Source organism: Psammomys obesus, unplaced genomic scaffold (assembly GCF_907164565.1).
Source record: "Psammomys obesus unplaced genomic scaffold, mPsaObe1.curated_primary_1811, whole genome shotgun sequence".
NCBI classification, from domain to species: domain Eukaryota; kingdom Metazoa; phylum Chordata; class Mammalia; order Rodentia; family Muridae; genus Psammomys; species Psammomys obesus.
Genome location: NW_026591711.1, coordinates 7,810,928 through 7,837,357, shown reverse-complemented (window position 1 = coordinate 7,837,357; position 26,430 = coordinate 7,810,928). Strand labels below are relative to the sequence as shown.

Below are 26,430 nucleotides of genomic sequence, written 5' to 3'. Positions count from 1 at the left end.
TACTATTGCTATGATGAAACACCATGACCAAAAGCAACCTGGGGAAAAAAGGGTTTTGTCTTTTATTTATTTATTTACTTTACAACCCTGCTTTCAGCCTCCCTCCTCTCTTCCCAGTCTCCCCCTCACACACTCCTTCTCCCATCCTCCCCCTTCTCCTCAGTGAAGGGGAGATCCCCCATGGTTACCAACCAGCCCTGGCACACTAAGCCCCTACAGAACTAGGTGCATCCTCTGCCACGGAGGCCAGACAAGGCAGCCCAGTTAGAGGAAGGGGATCCAAAGGGAGGCATCAGAGTCAGAGAAGGTCCCTGCTCCAGTTGCTGGGGACCCACATGAAGACCAAGCTCCTCATCTGCTACAGATGTGCAGGGGGCCTAGGACCAGTCCATGCATGCTTTTGGTTGGTGGTTCAGTCTTTGTGAGCCCCTGTGGGCCCAGATTAGTTGACTCTGTATGTCTTCTTGTGGAGACCTTGATCCCTCTGGCTCCCTCAACCATTCCCCCAACTCTTCCATAGGACTCCTTGTACTCGGTCTAATGTTTGGCTGTGGGTATATGCATCTGTTCCCATGAGTTACTAGGTGTAACCTTTCAGAGGAGTTATGCTAGGGCAGAGTACCATTAATAGTGTCAGGGATTGGTTCTCTTGCATGGGATGGGTCTCAAGTAGGGCCAGTCTTTGGTTGACCATCCCTTCAATCTTTGCTCCATCTTTGTCCCTGCTCATCTTGTAGGCAGGACAAATTTCACATCAAAGGTTTTTTGGGTGGGTTGGTGTCCACTCTAAGTCCTGCCTGGTTACAGGAGGTGGCCACTTCAGGCTCCATATCCCCCACTGCTAGGAGTCTCAGCTGGGGTGACCCCCTAGACTTGCTGTGGCCTCCTCCATCCCAGGTCTCCAGCAAGTCCCAGAGATGCCCTCCACCTCTGTTCTTTCACACCAGGTCCTCTCTCCTCTGCTCTCTCTATTCCTAATCCCCATCTCTGAACCCCTCCCCATCCCCTCTCCTACCCAGTTTCCTCCCTCCATCCACCTCCAATGCCTATTTTATTTTCCCATCTCAGTAAGATTCAAGCATCCTCCCCTGGGTCCTCCTTATAACTTAACTACTTTGGGCCTATGGATTGGAGCATGGTTAGCCTGTGCCTTATGGCTAATCCCCACTTGTGAGTACATACCAAATGCATGTCTTTTGGGGTTTAGTTTATCTCAGGATGATCTTTTCTAGTACCATCCATTTTCCTGCAAAGTTCAAGATGTCCTTGTTTTTGATAGTTGGGACGTATCCCACTGTGTAAATGAACCACATTTTCTTTATCCATTATTCAGTTGAGGGACATCTGGGTTGTTTCCAGTTTCTGACTATTATGAATAAAGCTGCTATGAACAAAGTTGAATAAGTGTCCTTGTGGGTGTATGTATATCTTTTGGGTATATGCCCAGGAGTGGTATAGTTGGGCCTTGAGGTAGAACTATTACTAGTTTTCTGAGAAAGCACCAGATTGGTTTCCAAAGTAGTTGAACAAGTTTGCACTCCCACGAGCAATGGAGAATTTTCCTCTCTCCACATCCTGACCAGCATGTGCTCCCACTTATGTTTTTGATCTTAGCCATTCTGATGGGTGTAAGATGGAATCTCAGTGTTATTTTGATTTGCATGTCCCTGATGATTAAGGATGTTGAACATTTCTTTAAGTATTTCTCAGCCATTCGAGATTCCTCTTTTAAGTTTTAATTAATTTTTAAAACTGAGACCAACCTCTGTTGTCAAGGCTAGCCTCAAACATCTGTGTTCAAATGGTCCTCCACCTCCACCTGCTGAGTAGGTGGGACTATAAGGAGTGCCCTGGTGTGGTTTTTCATGACAAAGTCCCAGGATGTAGCCCTGACTGGCCTTCCACTCACAGATCTGTCTGCTTCTGCTTCCCAAGTGGTGGAGTTAAAAGGCAGATACCACCATAGACAAACTAAATCTTAGGCAAAAAGTTTCTTAGAGGAAACAACTATCATTAAATTCAAATATTCTCTAATATTCTAGAGAGTTTTGATTAATGACAGTGGTTTATGTTCTATAAATTTTGGAAAGAAAAAAATTACCTGTATAATTATATAAGAAAATTACACTTTATAAGAAAGTAAATAAACCATAAATGTAGGGTTACCTTTTGTTAAGTTTGGTTTGCATAAGGCTCTTGCTGTGTTCCCCTAAACTGTCCTTAAACTCAGGATCCTCCTGCCTCAGCATCCAGGATGCGTCACAGCTGTGTACTGCCATGCTATGGCATGTAATTTTCTCTTCATTTTCTAGTTGGAAACTAGTTACATGTTTTAAATTTTCTTGCATAAATAAATGGTAATTTTATATGGTTTCTTGTGTTTTTAATGCCTCAGCACTTTTATACTTTTAATACACTCTTCTTGATGCCAAAGGATCTGAGGAAAGTAAGTAAAAGTAGTTCATTTCTATTTGCTTTTAGATGCCAGAATTTCAGAAAAGCTCGGTTCGTATCAAGAACCCTACAAGAGTAGAAGAAATTATCTGTGGTCTCATTAAAGGAGGAGCTGCCAAACTTCAGGTGACTTTAAGCTCTTTAAAATTGAAGCAGATTTGCAAGTGATTGCTGTGGGGGAGGGAAAAATCAGTTCTCAGCAGTGGAGGGACGCAGGGCCTGTCAGCCACACTCCAGGGCAGCCCCCAACCCAGATTCCAAGGTTTGGGTCTGGTTTGATAATTTTTTGTTTTTTTAGCGTCTTTGTTTTGTTTGTTTGTTGAGAGAACGAGAAAACAAAAGCATGGAGAGGTTAAGGAGGATCTAGGAAGAGCTGAAGAAAGGAAGATTATGATGAAAATATATTGTATAAAAAAATTAAGCCAACTAAAAAGAAAAGTTGAAGCAGACTCCTGTGTCTGGTGTTGGTCATAGAGTGCTGCAGGGCATGGATAAGCAGTGAGTCCAGTAGCTAGCAACTGCAGAGAAAAGCAAGCTTATTAATCTCCTGTTTTGATAAAATCTTAGTGAAGGAGGAGGGTGTTGGTTGGTTGGTTGGTTGGTTGGTTGGTTGGTTGGTTGGTTGGTTGGTTGGTTTTGCTTTTGCTTTTTGTACTAAGTTCTAAGATAACTAATACTATATAGAGATGTTTTGGGGAAAGAGTACAGTTTCAAGTTATTCTATATTTTAATTAACTGAGTCATTGTCCATTTAAAATGGAACCTTATGAGGGATAGTTGAATTTTACAAGTTTCTCTCTTACTGTAAACCTGGGAGATAGATATATATATATGGTTTTTGTTTGTTTGCTTGCTTGCTTCCAACGCCCAGGTGCTGGGATCATAGGCAAGCATCATCCCAGGAAGTAATTTAAAAAGTTATTTATTCCAACTTCATAAGAATACCTTTGCTATTTTAACTGCCTGAAAGCTAATTTATTACCTCTTTAAGTGGTATCCAGAGCAGGACAGCAGAAGCAAGTGAGACCCTGCCTCAACACGGTGGAAGGCAAGAACCCTGACCTAGAAGCTGTCCTCTGGCTCACACACATGCCAGAGCATGGCATACTCACTTTTACACACCCAGATGTTTTGTTTTGTTGTTTTTGAGACAGGCTTTCTCTGTATAACAACCCTGGCTGTCCTGGAACTCACTTTGTAAACCAGGTTGACCTTGAACTTACAGAGATCTGCTTGTTTCTACCTACCTAGTGCTGTGATTAAGGGTGTTCCAGTACACCCAGCAACTAGTAATTTTTTAATTGAAAAAATAATCAGTCAAGTCAGTGTGTTACGTGGATTAAATGAGGAACTTCCCAGGAACCTCAATTGAAAGTCTCAGGATTTGTGTTTGTTTAATATAGTGAGTTTATGATTGTGGTGATCTTGCTTACAACTTTGCCTTCTCCTTTTTCTCACAGATAATAACAGACTTTGATATGACACTAAGTAAGTTTTCCCACAATGGGAAAAGATGCCCAACATGTCATAGTAAGTGTGACATTCTTAACCAAGTAAATGAGTGTAATCATAAATATTTATCACTGAGATGATTGAGGTTTTTGTTCTGCATTTCTCTTTTGATGTTGAAAGTGAAGAAACTTGCTTTTTCTTGTTATGTTTTGAGGAATTCTTTTACTTATCTTATGTGAATGGCTATTTTCATAATCTGCTTTTGGGAGTAAACAGACTATATGAAGACTTAAAAATATTTCTCACTCCTTATACTCTATTTATTACACAAGAAATACTTGAAAGGTTTTTAATTTTGGGATAACCTAAAAAATAATATTTATCAAACGTTGTTTAATTGTTAAGTTTCTATTGCTATTGTAAACCAAAAGCAACCTGGGGAGGAAAGAGTTTATTAATTACTTGCAGTTGCCATCCATCATAAAAGAAATCCAAGACAGGAGGTCAAGCAGGAGCCTGGAGACAGGAACTCATAGAGAGACCGTGGAGGAGTGCTGTTTTCTAGCTTGCTCCCCTAGGCTTGCCCAGCCTGCTTTCTTACACAGCCAGGCGTGGAACCACCCACAGTAAGCTGGCCCTTTCCACATCCATCATCAGTCAAGAAATGCCCCACAGACTTACCCACAGGCCAGTCCGAACAGGTATTTTCTCAGAAAACCAGCTGGCACATTCAGGGTTAAGGATGTAGCTCATTAATAGGGCACTAGTCTAGAATGTGTAAAGCCCTGACACTGACTTCTGACAGTGCCAAGTGAAATCATTTATAATGACAAGAGCTTAGAAGGCAACTAAGAACAATGTAAAACTAGAAAAATAGTATAAATTCTGCCTCACCCACATACCAGAGACTGTAAAACCATTGTGAATGTTATTTGTTGAGTTTTAATTACATGAAAAATACAGAGCACAACATGAAATGAAAAGAACTAGATTTGACTTGATTCTCATCTTACCCAATTCATTAATAATAAATAAAACTTTGAGAGGACATATACTAAAATACCAGTTATTGTTAACTTTTCCAAATTTTCACATTAAGTATTATCCTGGAGAAAACGGTATCTTTCAGGGCTGGGAATGTAGCTCAGTTGGTAGAGTGGTAGTCTTCCAAGCATGAAACTCTGGGTTCAGTCTCTAAGACATCTTAAACTGGGAACCACAGTTGAGAAAATGCGTATAGTTGGCTTGTGCCTGTAATCCCAGCAGTGAAGCTGTGGAGGCAGAAGGATCCTAAGTTCAAAATCAGCCTGGGCTACACAAGACCTTTTGTCCTAGCTTGGTTTCTGTTCTTTCTAAAAGAGACCAAAACCAGCTTTTGGAAAAAACAGGTTTATTTGGCTTTCTAGTTACAGTCCATCATGGAGGAAGGCCAAGGCAGGAACTGAAACAGAGGCTATGGGGGCTTAGTGGCTTGCTCACCTTTCGTTCTTATACTACCCAGGAGCCACTTGTCAGGGCTAGACTCACCAACAATGCACTGGACCTTCTCAATTATTAATCAAGCAAAATGCCCCACAGACAATGGCCACAGGCCAGTCAATGTGTTAGATGCAATTCCTCAGTTTCCCTCTTCCCAACAGTTTGTGTCACATTAACAAAAACTACCCAACATACCCTGTCTCAAAACTGAAAGGAAATCATAAACTTTGTGATGCATTTGTTGCTTCTATTTATTAAAAAAGGAGGATGAATAAACAGTCTCATATAAGCCCCCTGTGCCCAGATATATTTGGTCCTTGTGGAGCTCCTATCCTCTCCATGTCATTCTAACTCCCCCTTCTTTCATATAATTCAGTGCACTCTACCGAAGGTTTGACTATGAGTCTTGGTATCTGCTTTGATACACTGCTAGGTAGAGTCTTTCAGCCTCTTCTGGGACGTAGCCCGTGGTAGCTCGGTAACCAAGTGGGTTTCCCTAGTAAGGGGAACAGGGACTATTTCTGACATGAACTCAATGGCAGGCTCTTCGACCTCCCCACCCCCCAAGGGAGGAGCAGCCCTGTTAGGCCACAGAAAAGGACTTTGCAGCCAGTTGTGAAGATACCTGATAAAACAGGGTCAGATGAAAGGGGAGGAGGTCCTCCCCTATCAGTGGACTTGGAAAAGGGCAGGGAGGAGATGAGGGAGGGAGAGTGGGATTGGGAGGGAATGAGGGAGCGGGATACAGTTGGGATATAGAGTTAATAAAATGTAACTCATAATAAAAATAAAAAATAACAAAGAAAGAAACAAAAAAGGAGGATGAAAATGGAAATTGTATACAATTGATTGTTTGAAGATCTTGAACTGTCTAGCTCAGTGGAATATGTGAAGACTTACCAAAACTCAGATTTTGAAACCATTTTTTCCTATAGCAATGCCATTTGAATTACAGCATTAAAAGTTGCAGTAACCACAGTAATTGATTTAGTTCTTAAAAATAAAAGCAAGTTATCTTTATTAGTGGTAGCATCAACCAGAATATTTTAATGCTTATGTGTTCTCTCTCTCCCTCCCTCTCTTTTTTTCTCCCTCTCTCCCCTTCTCTCCTCCCTCTCTAGATATCATTGACAACTGTAAGTTTGTTACAGATGAATGTCGAAGAAAGGTAAATATCAAGTCATTACAAATGCATAGTTAAATCTTACTTCATTGCCTCAGCTGATTAGGTGGTTTGTTTTGTTTTTTTCTTTTTTTGACAGGAATGAATGTCAAAAGCTAGGCATGATGTGCACATATAATCCCAGATTAGGGTACAGAGGGAAGACAGTTTCAAGTTTAGGGTCCGCCTTAGCCACACAGTGAGACCTGTCCCCCCCCCCCCTTATCTCCACCCTACCCTCTCCAAGAGAAGTGAGATGAATGCAAATTGCTTGTAATCATATCTGGCACATAATAAGCATTCAATAAATATCAAGTTTATTGTTTGGATTCTATCTTAGGTTTTTTGTTTTTTTTTTTAAGACAGCATCTCATTTAATCAAGACTGGCTTTAAACTCACTGGCCAGCTGAGGAACACCTGGAGCGCCTGTTCCTCCCCCCCTTTCCTCAACCTCCCAGGTGCTAGAATTACAGGGTATGCAACCATTGGCTGAACGGCAGTAGCTCAGTGGCATCAATGAGATCACTTGCCTAACTTTTGTGATCCCTTACATTCAGTCCCCAGTACCACAGCACAGCGGAACGGAGCCTGGAAATAGACACATTTTTCTAATGGCGTTCTGAAGGAGTACTTGGTCTCACTGAACTGCTGGCTTGGGAGTAAGGTGGCTTCTGCAGTTGAATCTAATTATATGTAAATGAAAATTAAACCATCCCCCCCTTTTTTTTTTTACTGAAAAATAGCTTTTTGCCTTCTATTGTTTTTATTGTTTGCCTTGTTTTCTGTACTAATCTGGTAAGTGACAAAGCTGTATAATCCTCACAGCTAGGTTATTCATTTGTTTTTAGTTACTGCAGTTAAAGAAGCAATATTACGCTATTGAAGTTGATCCTGTTCTCACTGTGGAAGAGAAGTTCCCTTACATGGTTGAGTGGTGAGTACATTGTGAGCACTGGGAGCAGTGAAGTGCTAATGCTACAGTGGCCCAGTTAAAACTAGGGCTTTGTTTCCCTCCCGTAATGTACATAGAAAGATACACAGATAACGCATACAGAAAATCCTTGAGTCACTGCAGAAAATTAACAGCCTGGAGCTTGCCTTAAGCTGACATGCAGTGAGCATGATTAAAAAGTCTGGCACATAAGTCTTGAAAGCCAGACCTTTATTTTAAAGCTTATGAGAACAAGACATGATCTAAGTACAAAGAAAAGAACAAGGATCCACACTGCACCAATCCTAACGTGGAGAACTGGGCCTCTGGTGTTGGCTGTGTCCATCAAACTGCAACATGCAAGTAGACCACAGTGAGAGATTTGTGTGGCGCTCCAGGACAAGACAAATCTTGACAAATTTAGGGGTGCAGGAGACCACTAGGATGACAGAGAAATTAGAGCCAGCTCCTCTGACAAGCATTCCAAGAAACAGAAAGTGCTCTGATTTGAGCAATAACATCTGCTTTAAAATTTTAAGAGACCAAGAATATTCCCCAGAGCTGTCAGGCAGCATGGACAGTTCATCTGTGTGTGTATTAAATGCCTGCCTATAGAATCAAAATTGGAGCTACTTTTGGAATACTTTAAAAAAAAAATGATTTCTGCATGGAAAAAGGAATGTTTTGCAGTTAGATTTATTTGGGGATTGAATAAGCTCCAGCATAGAGACAATCTGGTTTGCACACCAGTAACCTCAGAAGTTAGAAAGCTGAGGCAGAGGCAGTAGGTACAGGACCATCAGGAAAGCATTAAGCTTTCTTCTCACAAGAAGAAAGGAAGAGGAAAGAGTGTTGCTTCAAATGCTATAGGGATATTCAGTCATTGGGTGAGGGTTCTGGTTCCTCATGAGAGAAGGGAACTTTCATAGTTGTAAGGACTTAGGCTCTAAAGGTCAATTCTTACACCGCACTGCTGTGGTTATTTGTGTAGTAGTGACGCAGGCTAGCCTACGTATAACATTTTCCTACCAAAGATTTCTCTTTTACACTAGGCAGCATTCCAGTACTTCAAGATTTCATGAAAACGTAAGCTGCAAGAAAATGAAAGAATGACTTAGCTTATTTCGGAAAGGAGGAGGAAGCTTGCCAGCCCAGGTTAGACTGAATCTTATCTGTAGACTGAGGAAAGGCCTACAGCTGTTCCCCTGCCTCCTTACTGACATATTTACACTAAGCCTGAGTTTGTGAGATCTGGCGCATTTGGGCACAACACTGTCACGTATTTTAAGCTCCTCAGTCTCAAAGAGTCTACATAGTGAGGAACAGCACTCACTCAGGAATGCTTTGCAATAAAGGTAATGGTTTTAATATCTTAACTAATATCGCTTCCCCTCCTTTGGTTGTAAACTCCAGGTATACCAAATCGCATGGTTTACTTGTTGAACAAGGCATACCAAAAGCCAAACTTAGAGAGATTGTGGCAGACTCTGATGTCATGCTCAAGTAAGTCTCCTGGGTTCCGTTGTTTTTATTGTCTACAGAATTAACTGCTGTTGTATATATTCAATTATGTGTTTTAATTAAAAATAAGCTATCACATTATTCCAAAAACAAGTAAGATATAGCAGTGTCACAAAATGTTTATAAAGGAAAAAATTTTAGGTTAGACCTGTTGGGGTTTGCGGTCTATGTAGTTCAGGTAGCCAAGTGCATGTCTAGCACACCCACATCTCTTTGCTAAATCTGAGCACTGAATAAAACTGGCATGGTAGGGAGCTGGAGGGGTGGCTCAGCAATTAAGTGTACTTGCTGCTCTTCCGAAGGACCAGGGTTTGATTCCCAGCACTCACATGGCAGCTCAGAGCAATCTATAACTCCAGTTGAAGGGAACCCAGCACTCTTTTCTGGCCTCTGGGCACCAGGAATGCATATGCTACAGATACATGCTAGCAAAGCACCCATAAATTAAAATTTTAGAACTATTTTTTTTAACCTGGTAGTACATGCCTACAATCCCAGCATTTGGTAAGTAGAAAGAGAAGGATCCTGAATGAAAAAGCACATCTGAGGCCAGCTTGGGATACATGAAACCATATCTAAAAAAAAAATTTTTTTCAGTTAAATTTGCTCTGGGTGGTAAAAGCATTGGAAGACTTACGTGAAGATTTAAATTTCCTTTCTCCAATTTTTAAAATTTTAAGAATAATGTACAGACTAATATAACCAATATGATTTTCAAAATCTTTAGGAAAACAGTTTTGAAAGATCTGAAATTTGAAGGAAATTTTTATAAGCCAGAAATTGATCTAAATTTACATGAATCTGGGTTTGGAATTCTCATGCTTTGAAACTGTTTACGGAAAAGGAAAATGTTTTAGTATATAGGTAAAGGATTTCAAGGTTTTTTGTTTTTTTCCTCATGGTGTTGAAACCTGTGATTATATCAGAAGGCAGAGGTAAATCACAGCCATTTGAAAGCCACCTTAGTCTACGTTGCAAGTACTGCACACCATGTACTTAGTATTTACAGTGAGGATTGTAATTGTGGGAAAACCATCAAGCTTATTTTCAGTATTGTTTAACCAGCCTTGAATTTTTTTTTTTTTAACTTGGTTGGTAAATGTGGCAATGCTGTTCTTCCTCCCCTTTGTACTGGGGATTGAACATAGAGCCTCCCACTTGTTGGGCAATTGCTCTGCCTCTGATCTTCCCCCAGTCACTTAATCACCTTTCCCCTAGGATGATGAAGTGATTATGTTTAAAGAAGAAAAGATTCAATTGTCAAAGAGTAGAGACAGTTGAATGTTTTACTCACAAGAGTACCAAGAGCTTAATTTAACCTGTAGCTGGAAAAGACTGAAAAGGAAGGAGTAGATTTTAAGCTTTTATGAATGAGATTGTCATTTTTTAGGAAAATGGATGGAATTATCTCTCTTAATCATGTTAAGAGAGATAAGCCAGGTTCAGACAAATACCACACATTTTCTCTTATATACAGGATGTAGCCTTAAGTATAAATGTATACATATATAAGCATACATTTGATAACATAGAGGTATAGGGAAGAAGAGGTATAAATGGAAGGGAGGAACAGGAGATAGTAGGGGAAGGGGAACAAATACAGTAGATTTGCTTTCAGCTAAATTTAACTCTATGTGTGTGACATGAGAGCCGATGAACTGTTCGGTGAGGGGGAGGAGGCCATCCACTGAAGAAAGGATGGTGGTGGGATGAGTGAACAGGACATAGTGATATTTATGTATAAAGTCCACTATTTCCTACACTAACTTAGAAAATTAAAGTATATAATGAAAAGGGCTTAAAAAGGTGCAGTGGTTGGTAAAAGAATATAGCTAGGTTTTGCTGCTCTGCTCTTCTGGTGGTAGAAAGATCAGAACAGTAGGACCTCAGGCAGGTGGCTTGCGAGCTCACTCTAGTTGGCTTTTCAATATATGGTGTGAACTGTAGGCTTTTATCCATGCTCAGTTTAAGTCTAAAAATGTCTAACTTGCATTGTTATAATTAATAGTAAAGAGTCAAAGGTAAAGAGTTTTGGAATGAGAATACAGTTTGTAGAAATGGGTAGAAATATTTTGCTTTATACCTTCTAAGTGAAAGAGCCATCTTGCTTATTAACCCTGTGCTTCCACTTGCAGAGAAGGATATGAGAATTTCTTTGCTAAACTTCAACAGCACAGTGTCCCTGTGTTCATATTTTCGGCTGGTATCGGTGATGTGCTAGAAGAAGTTATCCGTCAGGCTGGAGTCTATCACCCAAATGTCAAAGTGGTATCTAACTTCATGGATTTTGATGAAAATGTAAGAATGTGAATTCACTCCAGTCTGAAATATTTTAATCATGTAAATGCACACATTTTTTATTAGTATCAGGTAGATGTTAAGTTATATGATGTTCATAGGCTGTTATATTTCTCTGTGTTATATTTGTATTTTATGCTTAAAGTTTTATTAACAAGTTAATCATTTTATATTAAAATTTACAAAACTTGGTGGATGGTGGTGGCACACACTTTTAATCCCAGCACTTGGGAGGCAGAGGCAGGTAAATCTCTGAGTTTGAGGCCAGCCCAGTCTACAAAGTTCATTCCGGGACAGCCAGGGCCTATACAGAGAAACTCTGTTTCAACAACAACAAAAAAAAAAATTATAAAACTTACATAAAAGTAATTTAATGTTGCAACTCTGAAGATTACGTCATAAATGGGGAATTTTTAAAAAGCAGTGACTAGTACTGCCATTTTTTGAACAAATGTATTGTAAAATGTTCTGGGCATGGTGGAGAATGTACATAATCCCAGCATTCAGAATGCTGAGGAAAGAATCAGGAGCTCAAAGCCTGCTATGTAATCTCAAGCAAAATAAAATAAAACTCCAAATAGTAAAAGACATAAAATGGAATCCTTTGGCTAGGAACAAAATGAATGAAAAGTGAAAGTTGATGTGTTGGTTTTTGGAGCCCTTCCTACACATAATGAGTGTGATGGACTTCTATGTTTTGAAATCAAGTCAAAGAGATATGATGAATAGTGACATCTATTTAGAACCATAAAATGTTAAAAAAAAAAAAAAAAAAAAAAAAAAAGAGTTTGAGCCAGAGAGATGGTTCAGTACTTAAAGGTGCTTCCCACCAAGCCTGAAACCTGGTTTTAGTTCCCAGGTCATGAGGGTTGAAGGAGAGGGCCAGCTCCTTCAGGTTGTCCCCTTTCCCTCCAAATATTCACTGCTACATGCACCCACCTTCATACACATACCATAAATAAATATAATAAAGTTTTTCTTAACAATTTAAAATTTATTAATAGGGAGTGCTAAAAGGATTCAAAGGAGAACTAATTCATGTATTCAACAAACATGATGGTGCCTTGAAGAATACAGACTATTTCAGCCAACTGAAAGACAACAGCAACATCATTCTGCTGGGAGACTCCCAAGGAGACTTACGGATGGCAGATGGCGTAGCTAATGTTGAACACATTCTGAAAATTGGTTATCTGAATGACAGAGTAAGTGTGTAGTTTTGTTTTTTTTTAATAATTAGGTTGAAACATTGTATTTAATTACCAAAGACACAGGTTGAAATATTGTAATTGGATGCCAAAGGCATATGAGATAATATTTTCCCTCCTACTTCAGCAGTGACTAGAGGTATAAAGCACAGACCTGTGTGATATGTGGGGGTCACATTCTCAAAGTGGCAGTCGGCAGCACTCCCTAATCATGAGTCTCAAAAGCGTCTCTGTGCATTGCCAAGTGTTCCTTGTACAAGTTCCCCCACAGTCAGAACCAGTGCACTGGAAAGAAACCATTTACAGAGAAAAGTCCTCCTGTGGACAAAATCTCTGTCCATGAGTGGGAGAGTAAGCTAGCCATGATGAAGCATGCCTGTCATCCCAGCCATCAGGAGGCTGCCACAAGAAGACTCAGAGTTGAAAGCTAAGCTTAACACAGCAAGACACTGCTCAAAAAATGAATGTCTTCATCAGAAATTATTCTTCACAAAGAACTGACAGTATGTTTATATTTCAACACTTTTATGAAATGAAATTTATATTCTACAAATCTAGCATCATGAGGTTAAAGTGAAATTATTTGCCTTCTGCATGCTAATTTTATTTCTGCTCTTCTGTTGATTAGGTAGACGAGCTTTTAGAGAAATACATGGACTCTTACGACATTGTTTTAGTACAAGAAGAATCCCTGGAAGTTGTCAACTCTATTTTACAGAAGACATTATAAACACGCCGTTGTGAGCCTTCTCCCACGGGTGCAACTGAAACAAGCACTGTCCACCTTGAGGAAAGACTCATTGAAACACATCCTTGCTCTTGGCATTGTCCCTTTCCCTATCTGAGGGATCTTCAAATGTGTTGAACCTATAAACTGCAGCCCTTTTTTCCAGCCTCCATCACTATACTCATCAGATTTTTTTAAGCAATTAAAAACGATCTTAAGACCAGAATTGGAAAAATAACTCCCTTTTCCAAAGTGAATTTTGTAGTTTGGTGTTCTGTACTTTCTGGGGCATTTTTCCAAATGAGTGTGTGGAAGTTCAGAGGCCATTCTCTAGGGGGATAGTATTTATGATTTTAACCACTGCTAGCTTTGTAATTTGGGTGGAGTATGATAACACCACCTCCTGAAATTGTGTTTTATTTGGTTATTTTGTCTGAAAAAAATATTTGCCAGGAAGTCCGGCACTTTGTATCTGAAAAGCTGTTGGTGTCTACATCACTAACATTACAAATACTCTGTGTGAAACACTGAAAATAAACCTGAAATGGAAAACTTTTTTAAAATTCTGTTGTCAAGATCATATTCAGCCTGTCATGGCAGCATATTCCTGTAATTTAAGAACTTGAGAAAAAGGGCAGGAGAATGAGTTTAAGGTCAGTCTAAACTCACACCAGCATGGGCTACATGAGACCTTGGAACAAAAGCAAAACCTGTCTATTGAGCAAGTATTTGTTGAGCACTGCCATGATTTCTTTTTCTTCGTTTCTTTCTTCATTCTATGTTACATGTATGAGTTTCTAGCCTAGGCTGGTTTCCAGTGTCTCGTGGGCTGAGGGCTGGGATGACAGGTGTGTGCCACTACACACAGTTTATGCAGTGATGAATACTAACCCAGAGTCTCTCATCAATACCCAAGTGCTAGGTTACAAGCAATGATTCTGTGGCTAACTAAAATATTAATTTAAGGATGAAGTATTAAATGCCAATTTTCATAAAAGATAAAAGTTTCCTATCGTCAAGTGGAATTGCCTGCACTCTCTTTGTTAAACAAAAAGACTCCAGTTCCTTAGGAAAGCCTAGGGGTGGGACTTCAACATAAATACTTGGTCCTGGAAGTAGTAAAGTAGTAAGTAGTAAAGTAGTAGCCAGCAAAAGAGCCAATGAGTACTTGGGGTTACAGTCCTGCAGGGAGGCTAACTAATAAACCCACCTCTCTCTCTCTCTGTGTATGTGTGTGTGTCTGTCTCTGACAGGTTAGAGAGATCATGCTATGTTGCTCTATGACCTCACTAGCCTGGTACTAGCTACTCTGTAACCCAGGATGTTCTGCTTCACCTCCTCAGCACAGGGATTATAAGCACTCAGCACCACATCCAGCTTTTTCATGTGGGTTCTGGGAATCAAACTCAGGGTTTCGTGCTTTCCTGGCAAGAACTTTGCCAACTGAGTCATCTCCCCAAACTTCACTCTTCACCAATTGCATATTCCATGAGACTAACCTTGGAGAAACCCAGTCCCCAAGGTCCTTTCCCTCTGTCTTAGGTTGGAGCTCACCTGATGGGAGCCAGTGGTAGGCAGGAGACAGGAGGGTGAGAGGAGATGGCGTCTCTCATTCACTAGGCTGCAGTGTCAGCCAGTGCTCCGTGGACAGCTAGATGTCTCAATACACACATTCAGGCAGCTCTACTCCAGCTGATTTCACCTTAACCTCCAGGCCCAGGAGTGGCAGCTTCCAGCCATTGCTAAGCAACCCTATCTTCACAGTTATCTCAGCACTTTCTGTTCCCCTGAGCCCTGCCCACACCTGCAAATAGTCCTTTCAATTAGCTCATCTAGTGCATTTCCTGCAGGTACACACACTACCACCCCTGGACGTCCCCATGCCCCATTCAGTACCCGGTAATAAATTCCATGTTCTGAGTTTTTCTCAAGGGAACTGACTGCCCAGTGCATTCTTGTAAGATCCTCTCCACCTTCAAATAAAACACCACAAAGCCAGATGATTTGACTCAACATTTTATATCAGGAAAAAAAGTCAGGTTTCCAACATTAATTCCATTGCATGAGTGCACAGCATTCACATGATCTATCTCAGGGCAACATCAGTACAAAACAGTTTAAATTTGTGGGGGGAAAAGCCATTTCAAAAGGAAAACCCTTGATTACTTCAGGGCAAGTGACAATACTATTTGGGGGCAGAGAACAGAAGGCAGGAACATGGCTACTACATGGTGTGGGAATGGGCTAGCCTGAATAATGCTATTGCTTTTCTACAGTGGTGACCCCAAATTGCCCTCCAAGACATGAATAAGTGGCAGAAAATGTCACCTTCATTTGTTGGGATAACACATCCATTTTAGTCACAGTAAAATTTTCTGTTGGCTGACCAGTGAGACCCAGACAGCTCTGCTCCAACTAATTTCACCTTAACCTCCAGGCCCAGACAGCAGCTCTACATGCATCTACTTAAACAAAGGAATGCAAAGTGGAGAGAGAGAGGGCCCCATAGGATAGTGTCCCAAAGATAAGTAAGAGGCAAGCAGATAACCCTCCTTAGGAAACGCAGGTCAGATCCTCTACTCGTGGGCTAAGGCAGCTTCCATTAGGTCTGGGTTTTTTCCTGTCTAGAAGCCTCCTGTTAACCTTCAAGTGATAACTACCAACCAGAGGGCCAGTGTAGGAAGTGAACTGAAAGAAGCATGACAGGAGATGGCTGGCACAAAGGGCCTAGTATCACCAGACCTTGTGTGGAACACTGAGAAGAGCAATGGCTGCTGTCAGGGAATCTTGCTGGAGCATGTGTGCTCTTTAACTTACTGTCTGCATGGTAAACATTTCTTAAAGACACCATGATTAAAAAAAAAAAAGTAAAATATTCAATCTCTTTAGGTAAACACCCTGGGAACTTCTGTTTCCTTCAAGACAGCTATGTCTCCTACAAAATAATTTTCCTTTAGTAACATAACCTTACAGAAGACTCATAAATCCAAGTTGGCGGTGCAGACTGTCCCATGCCAAGGTGCTCTGCACAGATTCTATTTACTGTCACTGGAAATCCACCCAAGCTCTCACCACAGACATCAACCCACCCCAATGTATGCACCAGGTACTGCATGGCCCTCCTACTACTGGCTAATTTCATACCTTCCTAGAAGCCTTCACACCGTGACAGGATGCTCTGCCATGACAGCTCACTTGGTCTCATGCGCTCCTTGGCACAAACTGATTCGTGTTAAGGTTTACAGTTCATCATGTTTGGCTTCCTGATCTTTGAGTTTAAATTCCTCCACCGTGACCTTCCCATCTCCATTCCGGTCCTGGTTGGTGAACATATTCTTCACAATCATTTCAGCATTAAAGCCAGGAGCCAGCTTCCCTTTGCCTGTTGCCACTTGGGCATGGATGTACTCGGAGAACTGGAAAGGGGACAGGACAACTGTGAGAAATGGTAGAGCTGAGAATACAGAACTAAGCCTGAAATACTGTGGCATGAGAGTGAGTGAACTGAAAAATGAGTCTGCACTTCAAACCAAGTTGTTCTTGAGAACTATATGACCAGGGATTCTTTCCTGAGATGCAGGTGAAAATCCCTAGACTAGGGACTGGAGAGATGGATCAGCAGTTAAGGACGTTTAGTTACCAGGACTCGTGCTGGGTAGTTGACAACCACTTGGACCTTCAGCCCCAGGGAATCTGATACTCTCTTCTGGATTCCTTAGGTGCCTGTTATGTATATGCACATATTTATACACACACACACACACACACACACACACACACACACATACAATTTTAAAAACAAAATGATATTTAACCATTTTTAAATCCCGCCACTCAAGGACCTCAAGAATCCTTGGGATCCAGGTATCTAATATACTTCAGCCACCAGATCAGCTTTAGCTTCCAACTTGAGGCTGACACCTCCAAAAATGGTGTTACATCCACACAGTCATTCACTCAAAATAAAAACCTACCAGCATCTACCATATGCCAAACGTTCTAAATTCATGGGACACATCGTAAACAAAACTGCCTTTGTGATATTGGCATTGCACATGAATATAAGTAAATTTTATTTAAGTTACAAAGTGGAATGTTCCACTAAAAGAGAAGGAGGAGGGAGAATGAAACGTTAAATTTGGTGGTCAGAGTAAAACCCCTAAGGCCAGGGAGACTTGTGCAAAGAAAGACTTGAAGGAAGTTGGGAAATGAGCCAAACACTTGTCTGAGTCTATTCTAAAAGTAGAGAGCTGTTGGTTCAGAGAGCGTAAGCCTGCCTCGTGGGCTCTCAGAACATGTGCACTGTACCACACAAGCAAAGAAAGAGTCACTGGTGAGGAGATGGCAGCAAGCAGATGATGAGGGCCCTGACAACCAGAGGGAGACTTGAAGATGGGCTGCTGCAGGTTCTGAGAAGAAGGAGTATGACTAACCGTCATGGGGAAGCTCAGGGAGAGACAGCCTTAGGGTAAGGCTAGGACAAGGATTGAGATTCAATAAATGAAGAGATAAAGCAGGTAGTTGGATATATGAATACAAATTGGGGATATAAGTCTGGGCTAAAGGTGCAAATCTGAAGACTTATGGTCAACAGTGAAGCCAAGGAACTTGTTAATACCAGGACAGGAGGAAGTTAGGGAGAATAAGAAATAGTCCAAGGTCTAGCCTGAGAACTTCTCAAAATACAGCAGAGAAAAGGTCTGAGAAGGAAATGGCAACAGACAAGCATGATGGAAACAAAGAGAGTCCTGCAGTGATGCACAGCAGCACGTTCTGAAGACACAGGACCAGTGTAAGCAGCATGGAGATACAAAGCTTGACAAGAGTGGCTTTAAAAAAAAAAAGGGTAGATAAGAGTAAGAAAGATGGCTCAGTGAGAAAGCACTAGTTACTCTTTCAGAGGATCTGGGTTTGACTTCCAGCAGCCACAACGTGCTCACGACCATCTGCAACATCCCCCAGTCCCAGGGGATCTGACACCCTCTTCCAGACCTGCATGCATGTGGTGCAGACACACACAAAGGCAAAAAATCCATACACATAAAATACAGAATGGAAAGCTGATCACACAGGGAAACTGAAGTCCCAGCTACTTAAAAGGAAGATGGTTTGAACTCAAGAATTCAGGGCTAGCCTGGGCAAGAGAGAAAGAACCCATCTCACAAAAGCAAAATAAAGCTAGGCGCAATGGTGCATACTTGTATTTCCAGCACTCACGAAGCTAAGACAGGAAGACCATGAGTTCATGTCCAGCCTCAGCTACAAAGCAAAACCTCAGCTCAAAACAAATGAACAAATAAAAAAAAAAAAAAAAAAGCACTAAAAAACACACACATAAATAAAAAATGGGAGCAGAAGATAAAAGGAAAGTAAAACAGATAATTCTCTTGGGGTTTTGCTATAAGAGAAGCAAAGAAGCCAGGCACAATGGCACACGCCTCTAGTCCCAGCACTCTGGGAGGCAGAGGCAGGCAGAACTCTTAGTTCAAGGACAGCCTGGTCTACAAAGCGAGTCCAGGACAGCCAAGGCTACACACTGAAACCCTGTCTCAAAAAACCAAAACAGAAAAAAAAAAAAAAAAAGAAGCCAAGAAATGAAAGCACTGGAAAAACTATCAGCAATATAAAATACCTATACTAGGCACGATGGGACATGTCTATCACCCCAACACGTGGGAGGCCGAGGCAACAAGATCACAAGTTGAAGGGCAGCCTTGGCAACCCACTGAGACTATGCCTCAAACACAAAGAAAAATGGAAAAAAAAAATGTGTGCTACTAAAAGGAATGTTCCAAGTCCTGGATAAGCTGATGGCGTAAAAGACAAACGGGTAAGACTGGAGAATGCTTGACTAAGAAGAGGGGAGTCACCCGTGAGCTCTGACTCCATGCACTGTGACAGCACAAAAGACGGCTGCTCGGAAGCTGTGGCTCTGGCTCAAACACTGGGAAGCTGAGAGCTTGGGCACCTACTCTCTGCAGGTGCTTCTAAAACATAAGGATGCTGTTCATATGGCTATTGTGAGGGCAGAGCTGGAGAACCTGTGTAGAAACACCAGGCAGAGCAGCATCATGTACCCAGGGACTGGCAACTGAATCCAGATCTGTGTCTGAGACATCTCCTACACCTCTCAGGAACTCCGTTCCTTCAAGTGAGGATTTGTGTAAAACACATGTGCTAGCTACCACCATCACAAGGGATCTGCATGGACAGTTCTGTCCTTGACACTCTGAATGGACTCCCTGACCTCAGAAGGCCCCTGAACAACTTCTCACCCTCCTACAAAGGCCATTTACCTCCTCCAGGATGACTTCCCCGTTGCCATCCCTGTCGATTTCTTCGAAGAGGTTGGGAGACACTTCGCCATTCCATATGAACATGTACCCCTCTGGAAGGCCGGACACAAGCTCCAGCAGTTCAATGTCGAACACGAGGACGGCACTGCCGGGCACCTCTCCATCTATTCCAAAGAGTAGAACATGGTGTTAAACACAGGACAGGGGTTAACACCATCCCACTGTGCTGCCCTCCCCAGTCTCCAGCTGCCATGCCCAAGGAAGCTACCGATAGCACTAGTGTCTTCATGGAGGTATACCATCAGCTCAAAGGAGGATGAATAGCTTTTTTTCCCCCCTAAGGAATAAAATAAACTAGATCCCTGGATATCCCATACAGCAAGGATGGCTGTTTTCTCTTGAAACCTGGGTCTTAGTTTACATGCAAATTAAATGCAGAGGCTGGCAAGATAGCCTGAGTTTAGTTGGCATGGGCAGACAAAATGGCTCAGCAAAAAGGTGTTTCCCACCAAGCTTGAGGTCCTGATTAAGATTTCCAGGAACCATATGGTAGGCGAAAACTTACTCCACAATTTGGCCTCTGACCGCCACACATACATCATAGCAATTTGGTATATAACTGCGTGCACGCACATGTGGAAAACACACACACATACATAAATAAATAAATACACATAAATAAATCAATCATGTGCTTATGTGGATCACAAGGAAGGAAAGAATGCAATTCTTAGGCCAGGTATGTTGTCCCATGTCTATAATCCTGGCACTTGGGAGACTGAGGCAAGAAGACTGAAAGTTTGAGGCCAGCCTGAGATACACAGTAAAATGTTGTGTCAAAACAATAACAACCACAGAGAAAAGTATTCACTGCTAAGTTTTTTTAGTTAAAAAAAAAAAAAAAAAAAGCCAATGGTAGAGACAATAGAACCTTTTTTCCTTTTGAGGTGTCGGGAGATCAAACAAGGGCCTCACACATGTTCAGCAAGCTCGCTATTACTGACATGTCTCCCAACCCCAATTACAGAATTTTAGGATAAATTTAATAGCTGAACTTTAAGGACAATAATAATGCCTAAAAAGTACATAAAACTTAAGGTCAGTATACAGAATCAGACTCAAGAGAATACCCTAAGTATATGAATATATACATTATGCATTAAATGGTAAAATATAATCTATATTTTTTACTTTTGGTGCTGGAAATTAAAACCAGGCCCTCATGAATGCCAAACACAAGCTTTTCCAATAAATTATATTTTACATGTAGTATATAGTATAATTATATGTCATAAGAAAAGTCTTAATGGATACACACCTATGGTTTAGAGCATTTATTCTGGGATAAATGAGAGGAGCAGACAGTATGTGACATTTTTTTACAGTTTTTTAAAAGAGAAAATCAACCCAGCATGCCAATCACTTTGGCTATCAGCAGTGTGAAAACACCATAAAGGATTGTTCTGGAATCACAAAATAACACAGCAAGATACAACCACTATACGGACACAGAGGCTGGCTTTCTCAGAACTAAAAGCATCTCTGCCATACATCATCTTCTTTGACTTACAGGTTCGGAGCAGTGAACAGCAATAACTGCAGCACCTACCTAGCCCAGGAAACAGCTCCGAAGAAGCAGGCAGCCAAACTCAAAACCACCCTAAAGCCCTCCTAGAGGGCCTGGCCAGATGAACCTGCAGCCCAGTGGTGTATTTTCTTGCTCTTTCTCAAGGCAGTCAGAGACAGCAAAATGGGTCTTTCAATAAAATTCACAGGGCCTTAAAATAAAAATGCTCCAAACTTAGTTTTCCTAAGAACCCACAAACCCTTCAGTTTCAACATGGAAGAAGTATATTGTGGCTTTCCATACGACCCCAAGTTCAGATGGTGACTTTCCCAGCACTCTTGAACACAACCACTCACCCACACCAGCCTCTCCATAGCCCAGGTGGGGCGGGATGATCACCGTCCGCTTCTCTCCCACACACATCTCTCTCAGACCCATGTCCATCCCCAGCACAACTTGTCCAGATCCCAACACAATGTTGTAAGTTTTGCCTAGATTCCACCTGAAAAAGAGAAGAAATTCATTCCTATCAATGGTGGCAGGAAATGCGTCCTATCCTTGGGGGGCAGAGAGTCTTCTACTCAAGATGTACAGTTCTAAAGCAATGTCAGACAGACCCACAGCAGGACACATTCTGAAAACAACCACTCTGCCGTCTTCTAAACCAACAAAGGCATTAAAAATCAAGACAAAAAGGCCATTCCACAGGACAGGAGCATGCTGGGAAATGAAGTGGAGCAGTGAGCTACATGAACATACTCCTGGTGACAACTGACTCTCCAATGGCTCCAAGGACTTCTTTGTAGAAAGGCATTTTATGAGGGTATAGTATATATCGTGTAGGTAGGAGCTGGATTTTATTATATTTATTACTGATGTGTTTATAAACACTACATAGCCCCGAATGAAATCATTTTGTAGTCCAGGATGGCCTCAGACTTCAAAGCACTAGCATGGCAGGCAAGCACAGGGCTCAGGATTCTAGATTCAAGGCCTGAGTTAGAATCCTGGTTCTGGTGCTAGGGAGGTGGCCCAGCTGTTAAGGGCACTCAAAGAATCCTGGTACCGCTGCTTCATTTGACCTGGGAAATGTAACTTTGGCTTCTTTGTCTATGACGTAGAGATAATAATAGTGAATAATAAATATGTTTGACATAGTAGAACAGTAGAAAGCAAAGAAAAGTGTGTGAAGTGCTGGTCATACTGAGAAATAAATTAATCACAAAGTTCAGAGATCCTGAACTTGGGGACCTGGGGGAAAATGTTGGCCCCATAGCCTCTGCCATGACTAAAGATCAACCTACTATTTCAAAACCCATAGCACTCCAACCACTTCCCAAAAGGCAAACAATAGGTACTATGTTCTTTATTCCCAAGAAAGAAGTATCATGCTGTTCCTTGGTACCCAATACCAGGTGGTGACAGGGAACAGATGTCTCCTTAGGGTTAGAGTTCCCCAAGGCCTCCCAGTCTCCACAACCCAGGACGACCACTTCCTTCCCTCCTTCCTAAGGCTAGCTGATGCTCAGGGCTCAGTAAACCCAAGATGACCAGATGACCATGTGCTTATCCTACCAAGGAAGAAAATGATACAGAGCCAACATGAGGACCAGATGTCCTCCAGAGAGGCCTGTGGAGGAGCCACCTCAGTCAAGCCTCTCTCAGTAAACAGGCTTCTCCATGCTACCTCTCTCCAGGTCCCAGATGGAGGCAGTACAGGTCTCTGAGTCTTACAGAACATTCAAGACATTGTGTATACAGTAACAAATACCCAGCTGAAATACACAGACATTTAGAGACTTCTCTAAACAAATAACTCCACTGCTGTTTTTCTCTGAGGTCTTTATTTTTGTTTACTTATTTTTTGTGGGATTTTTAAAATACCATCCTCATGCTTTCTGTGTTCTCCCAGTCTTGCCCCAGGCTTCCTGCTTCCAGTCATGTGCCCCCTTAGCTCTCTGGCTCCTTGCCTATTGAAATTCCCATGTGTCCTTGAAGCAGCATTACGCTGCTGTTTTAGTCATTTTGACACAAGCTGGAGTCACTGGGGAAGAGGGAACCTCAAATAAGAGGCAAAATGGTGGTGGCACATGCCATTAATTCCATCACTCAGAGGGCAGAGGCAGGTGGAACTTTGTGAGTTCAAGATCAACCTGGTCTACAAAGAGAGTTCTAGGACAGTGAGGGCTACACAGAGAAACCTGCCTTGAAAAACCAAAGGGGAGAAGAAAGAGGGACAGAGACAGAGAGAATATGTCTGCATAAGAGCCAGCTGCAGACAAGCATGGTTTTCTTAATTAGTGATTGATGGGAGAGGGCCCAGCCCACAGAGGGTCGTGCCATTCCTGGGCTGGTGGTTGGGGTGCTATAAGAAAGCAGGCTGGGCAAGCCATCAGGGGGCAAGCCAGTAACCAGCACCCTTCCATCATGGCTGTTGGAATCACTAAGTGCTTACACCCACAGATCTCCAGGGAACCCAGGAATGTTAAACACCCAGGATTGTTCTTTCAAAGGGAAGGATGCATAACCTCTTTTTCCAGCAAGCTGGGAACTAGAAGTGATTAATAGCCTGGTGATCTGTGTTATCTGTCGGCCCAGGCCATATCAAACTCCTACAACCAAGACCAGAGATGACTAGTAATTTAATGACCCTTAAAGCCAGAGGTTCCCCCAAGCTTCCACAACCAGGGCTAGAGGTGGCTAAAAGCCCAACTGACCCCTATACTATCTGTATGACTGAGACCAGGCCAGAGCCTTCCCTAGACCCATAAGCTAATACAGGCAGCCTACGCCTAGAACCCAGCTTCTTGGAAGAAATGACATGTACCCTGAATCAAGTTTCCATGTAATTACACTTTCTTGTGCACCAGAGATTGTATTACACCAGGAAAAATTTTTCCCAACTATACTGTGTTTAAATTTGTTGCAAATAAACCACCTGCTATCAAGACTCCCAAAGTCTTGACCCAGGTTAATGAAGTCAACCTGAACCAAAGTTTCATTCCCATGCCTTTATGGTGCACCTCCCTGCCTAGACAATGGCAGGATCCTCCTCAAATGGCCTCTGCATCAGCTCCTGCATCCAGGTTCCTGTCCAGACTTCCTTTGATGATGAACAGTCATATGGAAGTATAAGCTAAATAAGCCCTTTCCTCGCCAAGTTGCTTTGGTCATGGTTTCATCACAACAATAGAAACCCTAAAACAAGCAGCTACCCCATGCCTTGATAACACATGCCCACATCAGTGAACTGCCTATTTATTGTACCCATGTAGGTTGAGGTGGCAACAGGAAGGTAGATCCTTCCATAATTCCTTTATTTGGAATCTTACACACACAAACCATTAAGTATGTGTGGCCACTGCTCTTGCACGTAACACAAATAACTCTCAAGGCACAGAGTAGGCTTTCTCTTAAAAAGAAGGCTCCCTGCATCCTGTGGCTCCCAGTCCATAAGAATATGATGATTCCATTAGACAGAAAGTCTGACCTCTGGCCCACAAAAGCATGTCCTATAGCAATGAGAAGGAATTCCTTTGTCTCCTAGCCCAGGGCCACTGAAGTTAAGGATCTATTTCATCAATTCTAAAATGTATTCTTTTTTTCCCTCTACATTTTAACATTTGTGGGATTATGACTGACAGGGCACCATTGTTTCCTGGCAACACTTGGGTGTTCTTCGAGATGTATAAAATAGTATTTCTAACAAAGTGAATTTTGGATTTCATGAAATAACACTAAATGTGTCACAGCATGCAAGACCTCAGAGCCCAAAGCCAGAATCTTGGAGCTAGAAGGCAGAGTGACAGGTGAAAAGAGAGGTACCTCCACGCCCAGAACAAACAGCAGCTCTTATTTATATGAACAAAGCCCTTTCTGCATTCCAACTCTGGATTCAGATCTAAATCAGGCTCATCACTAACGTGGATACTCTTATACAGAAACATAAAGTCTGAAAATGACTCTTTCTCAGAGAACACTGGCTTGATTTTCAGACACACTTGAGATTCAGAGTCGCAGGAAGCAAACTTGTTCCTACATTATTTTATGATTTTTCAGGTTTTATTTCCATCAACTAACTTTTAGAAAAATTATCCCTTTGTGCTACAGATACTCTGGGCAAACAAAAAAAAAATATGAATAAGCAAAGCAGGTGTCCCTAAAGTATTCAAATCATAGCAGACACAAAAATAACTTGAAGCCCAGGGATTAAAAATACAAAAGTATTAGGAGACTTAAGAGGCAGGAGCCGTGATTCCCCCCGGGAATTCAGGATGTTTTTGAAAACAGAAAGGATGTGAAAGTGAAGACAAAAGTTTCCTAGCAGAGAGGGCAAACAGTCTACAGCCTGTGCCACTGTGCAGGGACCCCAGTAAGCACACTGATGCTGAAACTGGAAAGGACAAAGAAAGCCCTGTGTACCAGACTCTGACACTGGCTCTTATTTATGGTTGCACCATGTTCCCGTATTTGCCTGTCACTCTCTACCACCTTTTGCAACTTCTCAAGCACTGAAATTACAGGTGTATGTCACCACATCTGGCTCCAAGGGTTTAGTTATTAAATATAGGCCTGACCTTGAGAAAGAGCGTTCCACCAGGTAAGAAACAGTCTAGAGTGGGGAAGATCTTTAGTGGGAAACTCTCAGAAAAAGGCACTGAGCACTGAGAAAGCTTGCACTGTACATTAAGAAGGGTTGGACCAAACAAATCCCAGCATCTGAGAAAGAGAGGACAATAATCAAAGGCTCTCTCCACATCTGGTTCCCAGTTATCCTTACGTGGAGTCCAGCAGAGTCCCATCCAGAAGTGAGGCATTGTAGTGGTATTTGAGGTAATCCCCCTTCTTGCTCAGCACCGAACAATCAGGAGGCTTGTAGTGGGAAGTGATGCTGATGGAGTCCGAAGGGTTGTGAAAGTCAATCACATGGATGTCAAATACCAGCACAGCTGAGCCAGGAATATTCCCTAAAGAGGAGACACAGGGAATCAATGCACAGCCCACTAATGTGCCTCCTCAGTACCAGCAGGTGTGTCCTGGTAAGGAACACAGGGACCCGGTTAGGAAATCAAAGGCACTAGAAAAATGAAGCTGAAAAGGAATGTCAGAGTAATCTAATCTTCATTTTGTATTTGGGGAAACTGATGCACTGTCAATGGAAGTCATGAAACCAAGTATGAGTACAATTTTAATTTAAACCCAAGACAAACCCACTGCCCCCAATTATTAAGCATGGAAAAAAAAAGGCATGGCTAAGTGAAACACAGACCAGGAAACTCAAGCTTATGAAAATGAAGGCTTTCCCTCTCCCACCAGGTGAGGTAGCATGGAAAT

General features: G+C 41.8%; 2 protein-coding genes across 6 annotated transcripts in view; one reads left to right on the top strand and one right to left on the bottom strand.

Moving 5' to 3' along the window:
- Nt5c3a (5'-nucleotidase, cytosolic IIIA) overlaps positions 1–13,796 on the top strand; it is a 46,233-nt gene extending 32,437 nt beyond the window's left edge. For all 5 annotated transcript variants that reach the window (XM_055611869.1, XM_055611867.1, XM_055611865.1 and 2 more), the window contains 8 exons: positions 2,482–2,580; positions 3,915–3,984; positions 6,507–6,553; positions 7,397–7,482; positions 8,893–8,982; positions 11,136–11,298; positions 12,303–12,503; positions 13,135–13,796. In XM_055611869.1, coding sequence (XP_055467844.1) covers positions 2,482–2,580; positions 3,915–3,984; positions 6,507–6,553; positions 7,397–7,482; positions 8,893–8,982; positions 11,136–11,298; positions 12,303–12,503; positions 13,135–13,236 — 858 coding nt within the window. In that variant the 3' untranslated portion in view covers positions 13,237–13,796. The remainder of the gene's footprint in view (positions 1–2,481; positions 2,581–3,914; positions 3,985–6,506; positions 6,554–7,396; positions 7,483–8,892; positions 8,983–11,135; positions 11,299–12,302; positions 12,504–13,134) is intronic.
- Positions 13,797–15,236: 1,440 nt separating this feature from the next.
- The window catches only part of Fkbp9 (FKBP prolyl isomerase 9), a 51,277-nt gene continuing 40,083 nt past the window's right edge, over positions 15,237–26,430 (bottom strand). The window contains exons 7-10 of the mRNA XM_055611899.1: positions 25,877–26,063; positions 21,453–21,598; positions 19,530–19,693; positions 15,237–16,649 (exon numbers count right to left, since the gene is read on the bottom strand). Coding sequence (XP_055467874.1) covers positions 16,473–16,649; positions 19,530–19,693; positions 21,453–21,598; positions 25,877–26,063 — 674 coding nt within the window. The 3' untranslated portion in view covers positions 15,237–16,472. The remainder of the gene's footprint in view (positions 16,650–19,529; positions 19,694–21,452; positions 21,599–25,876; positions 26,064–26,430) is intronic.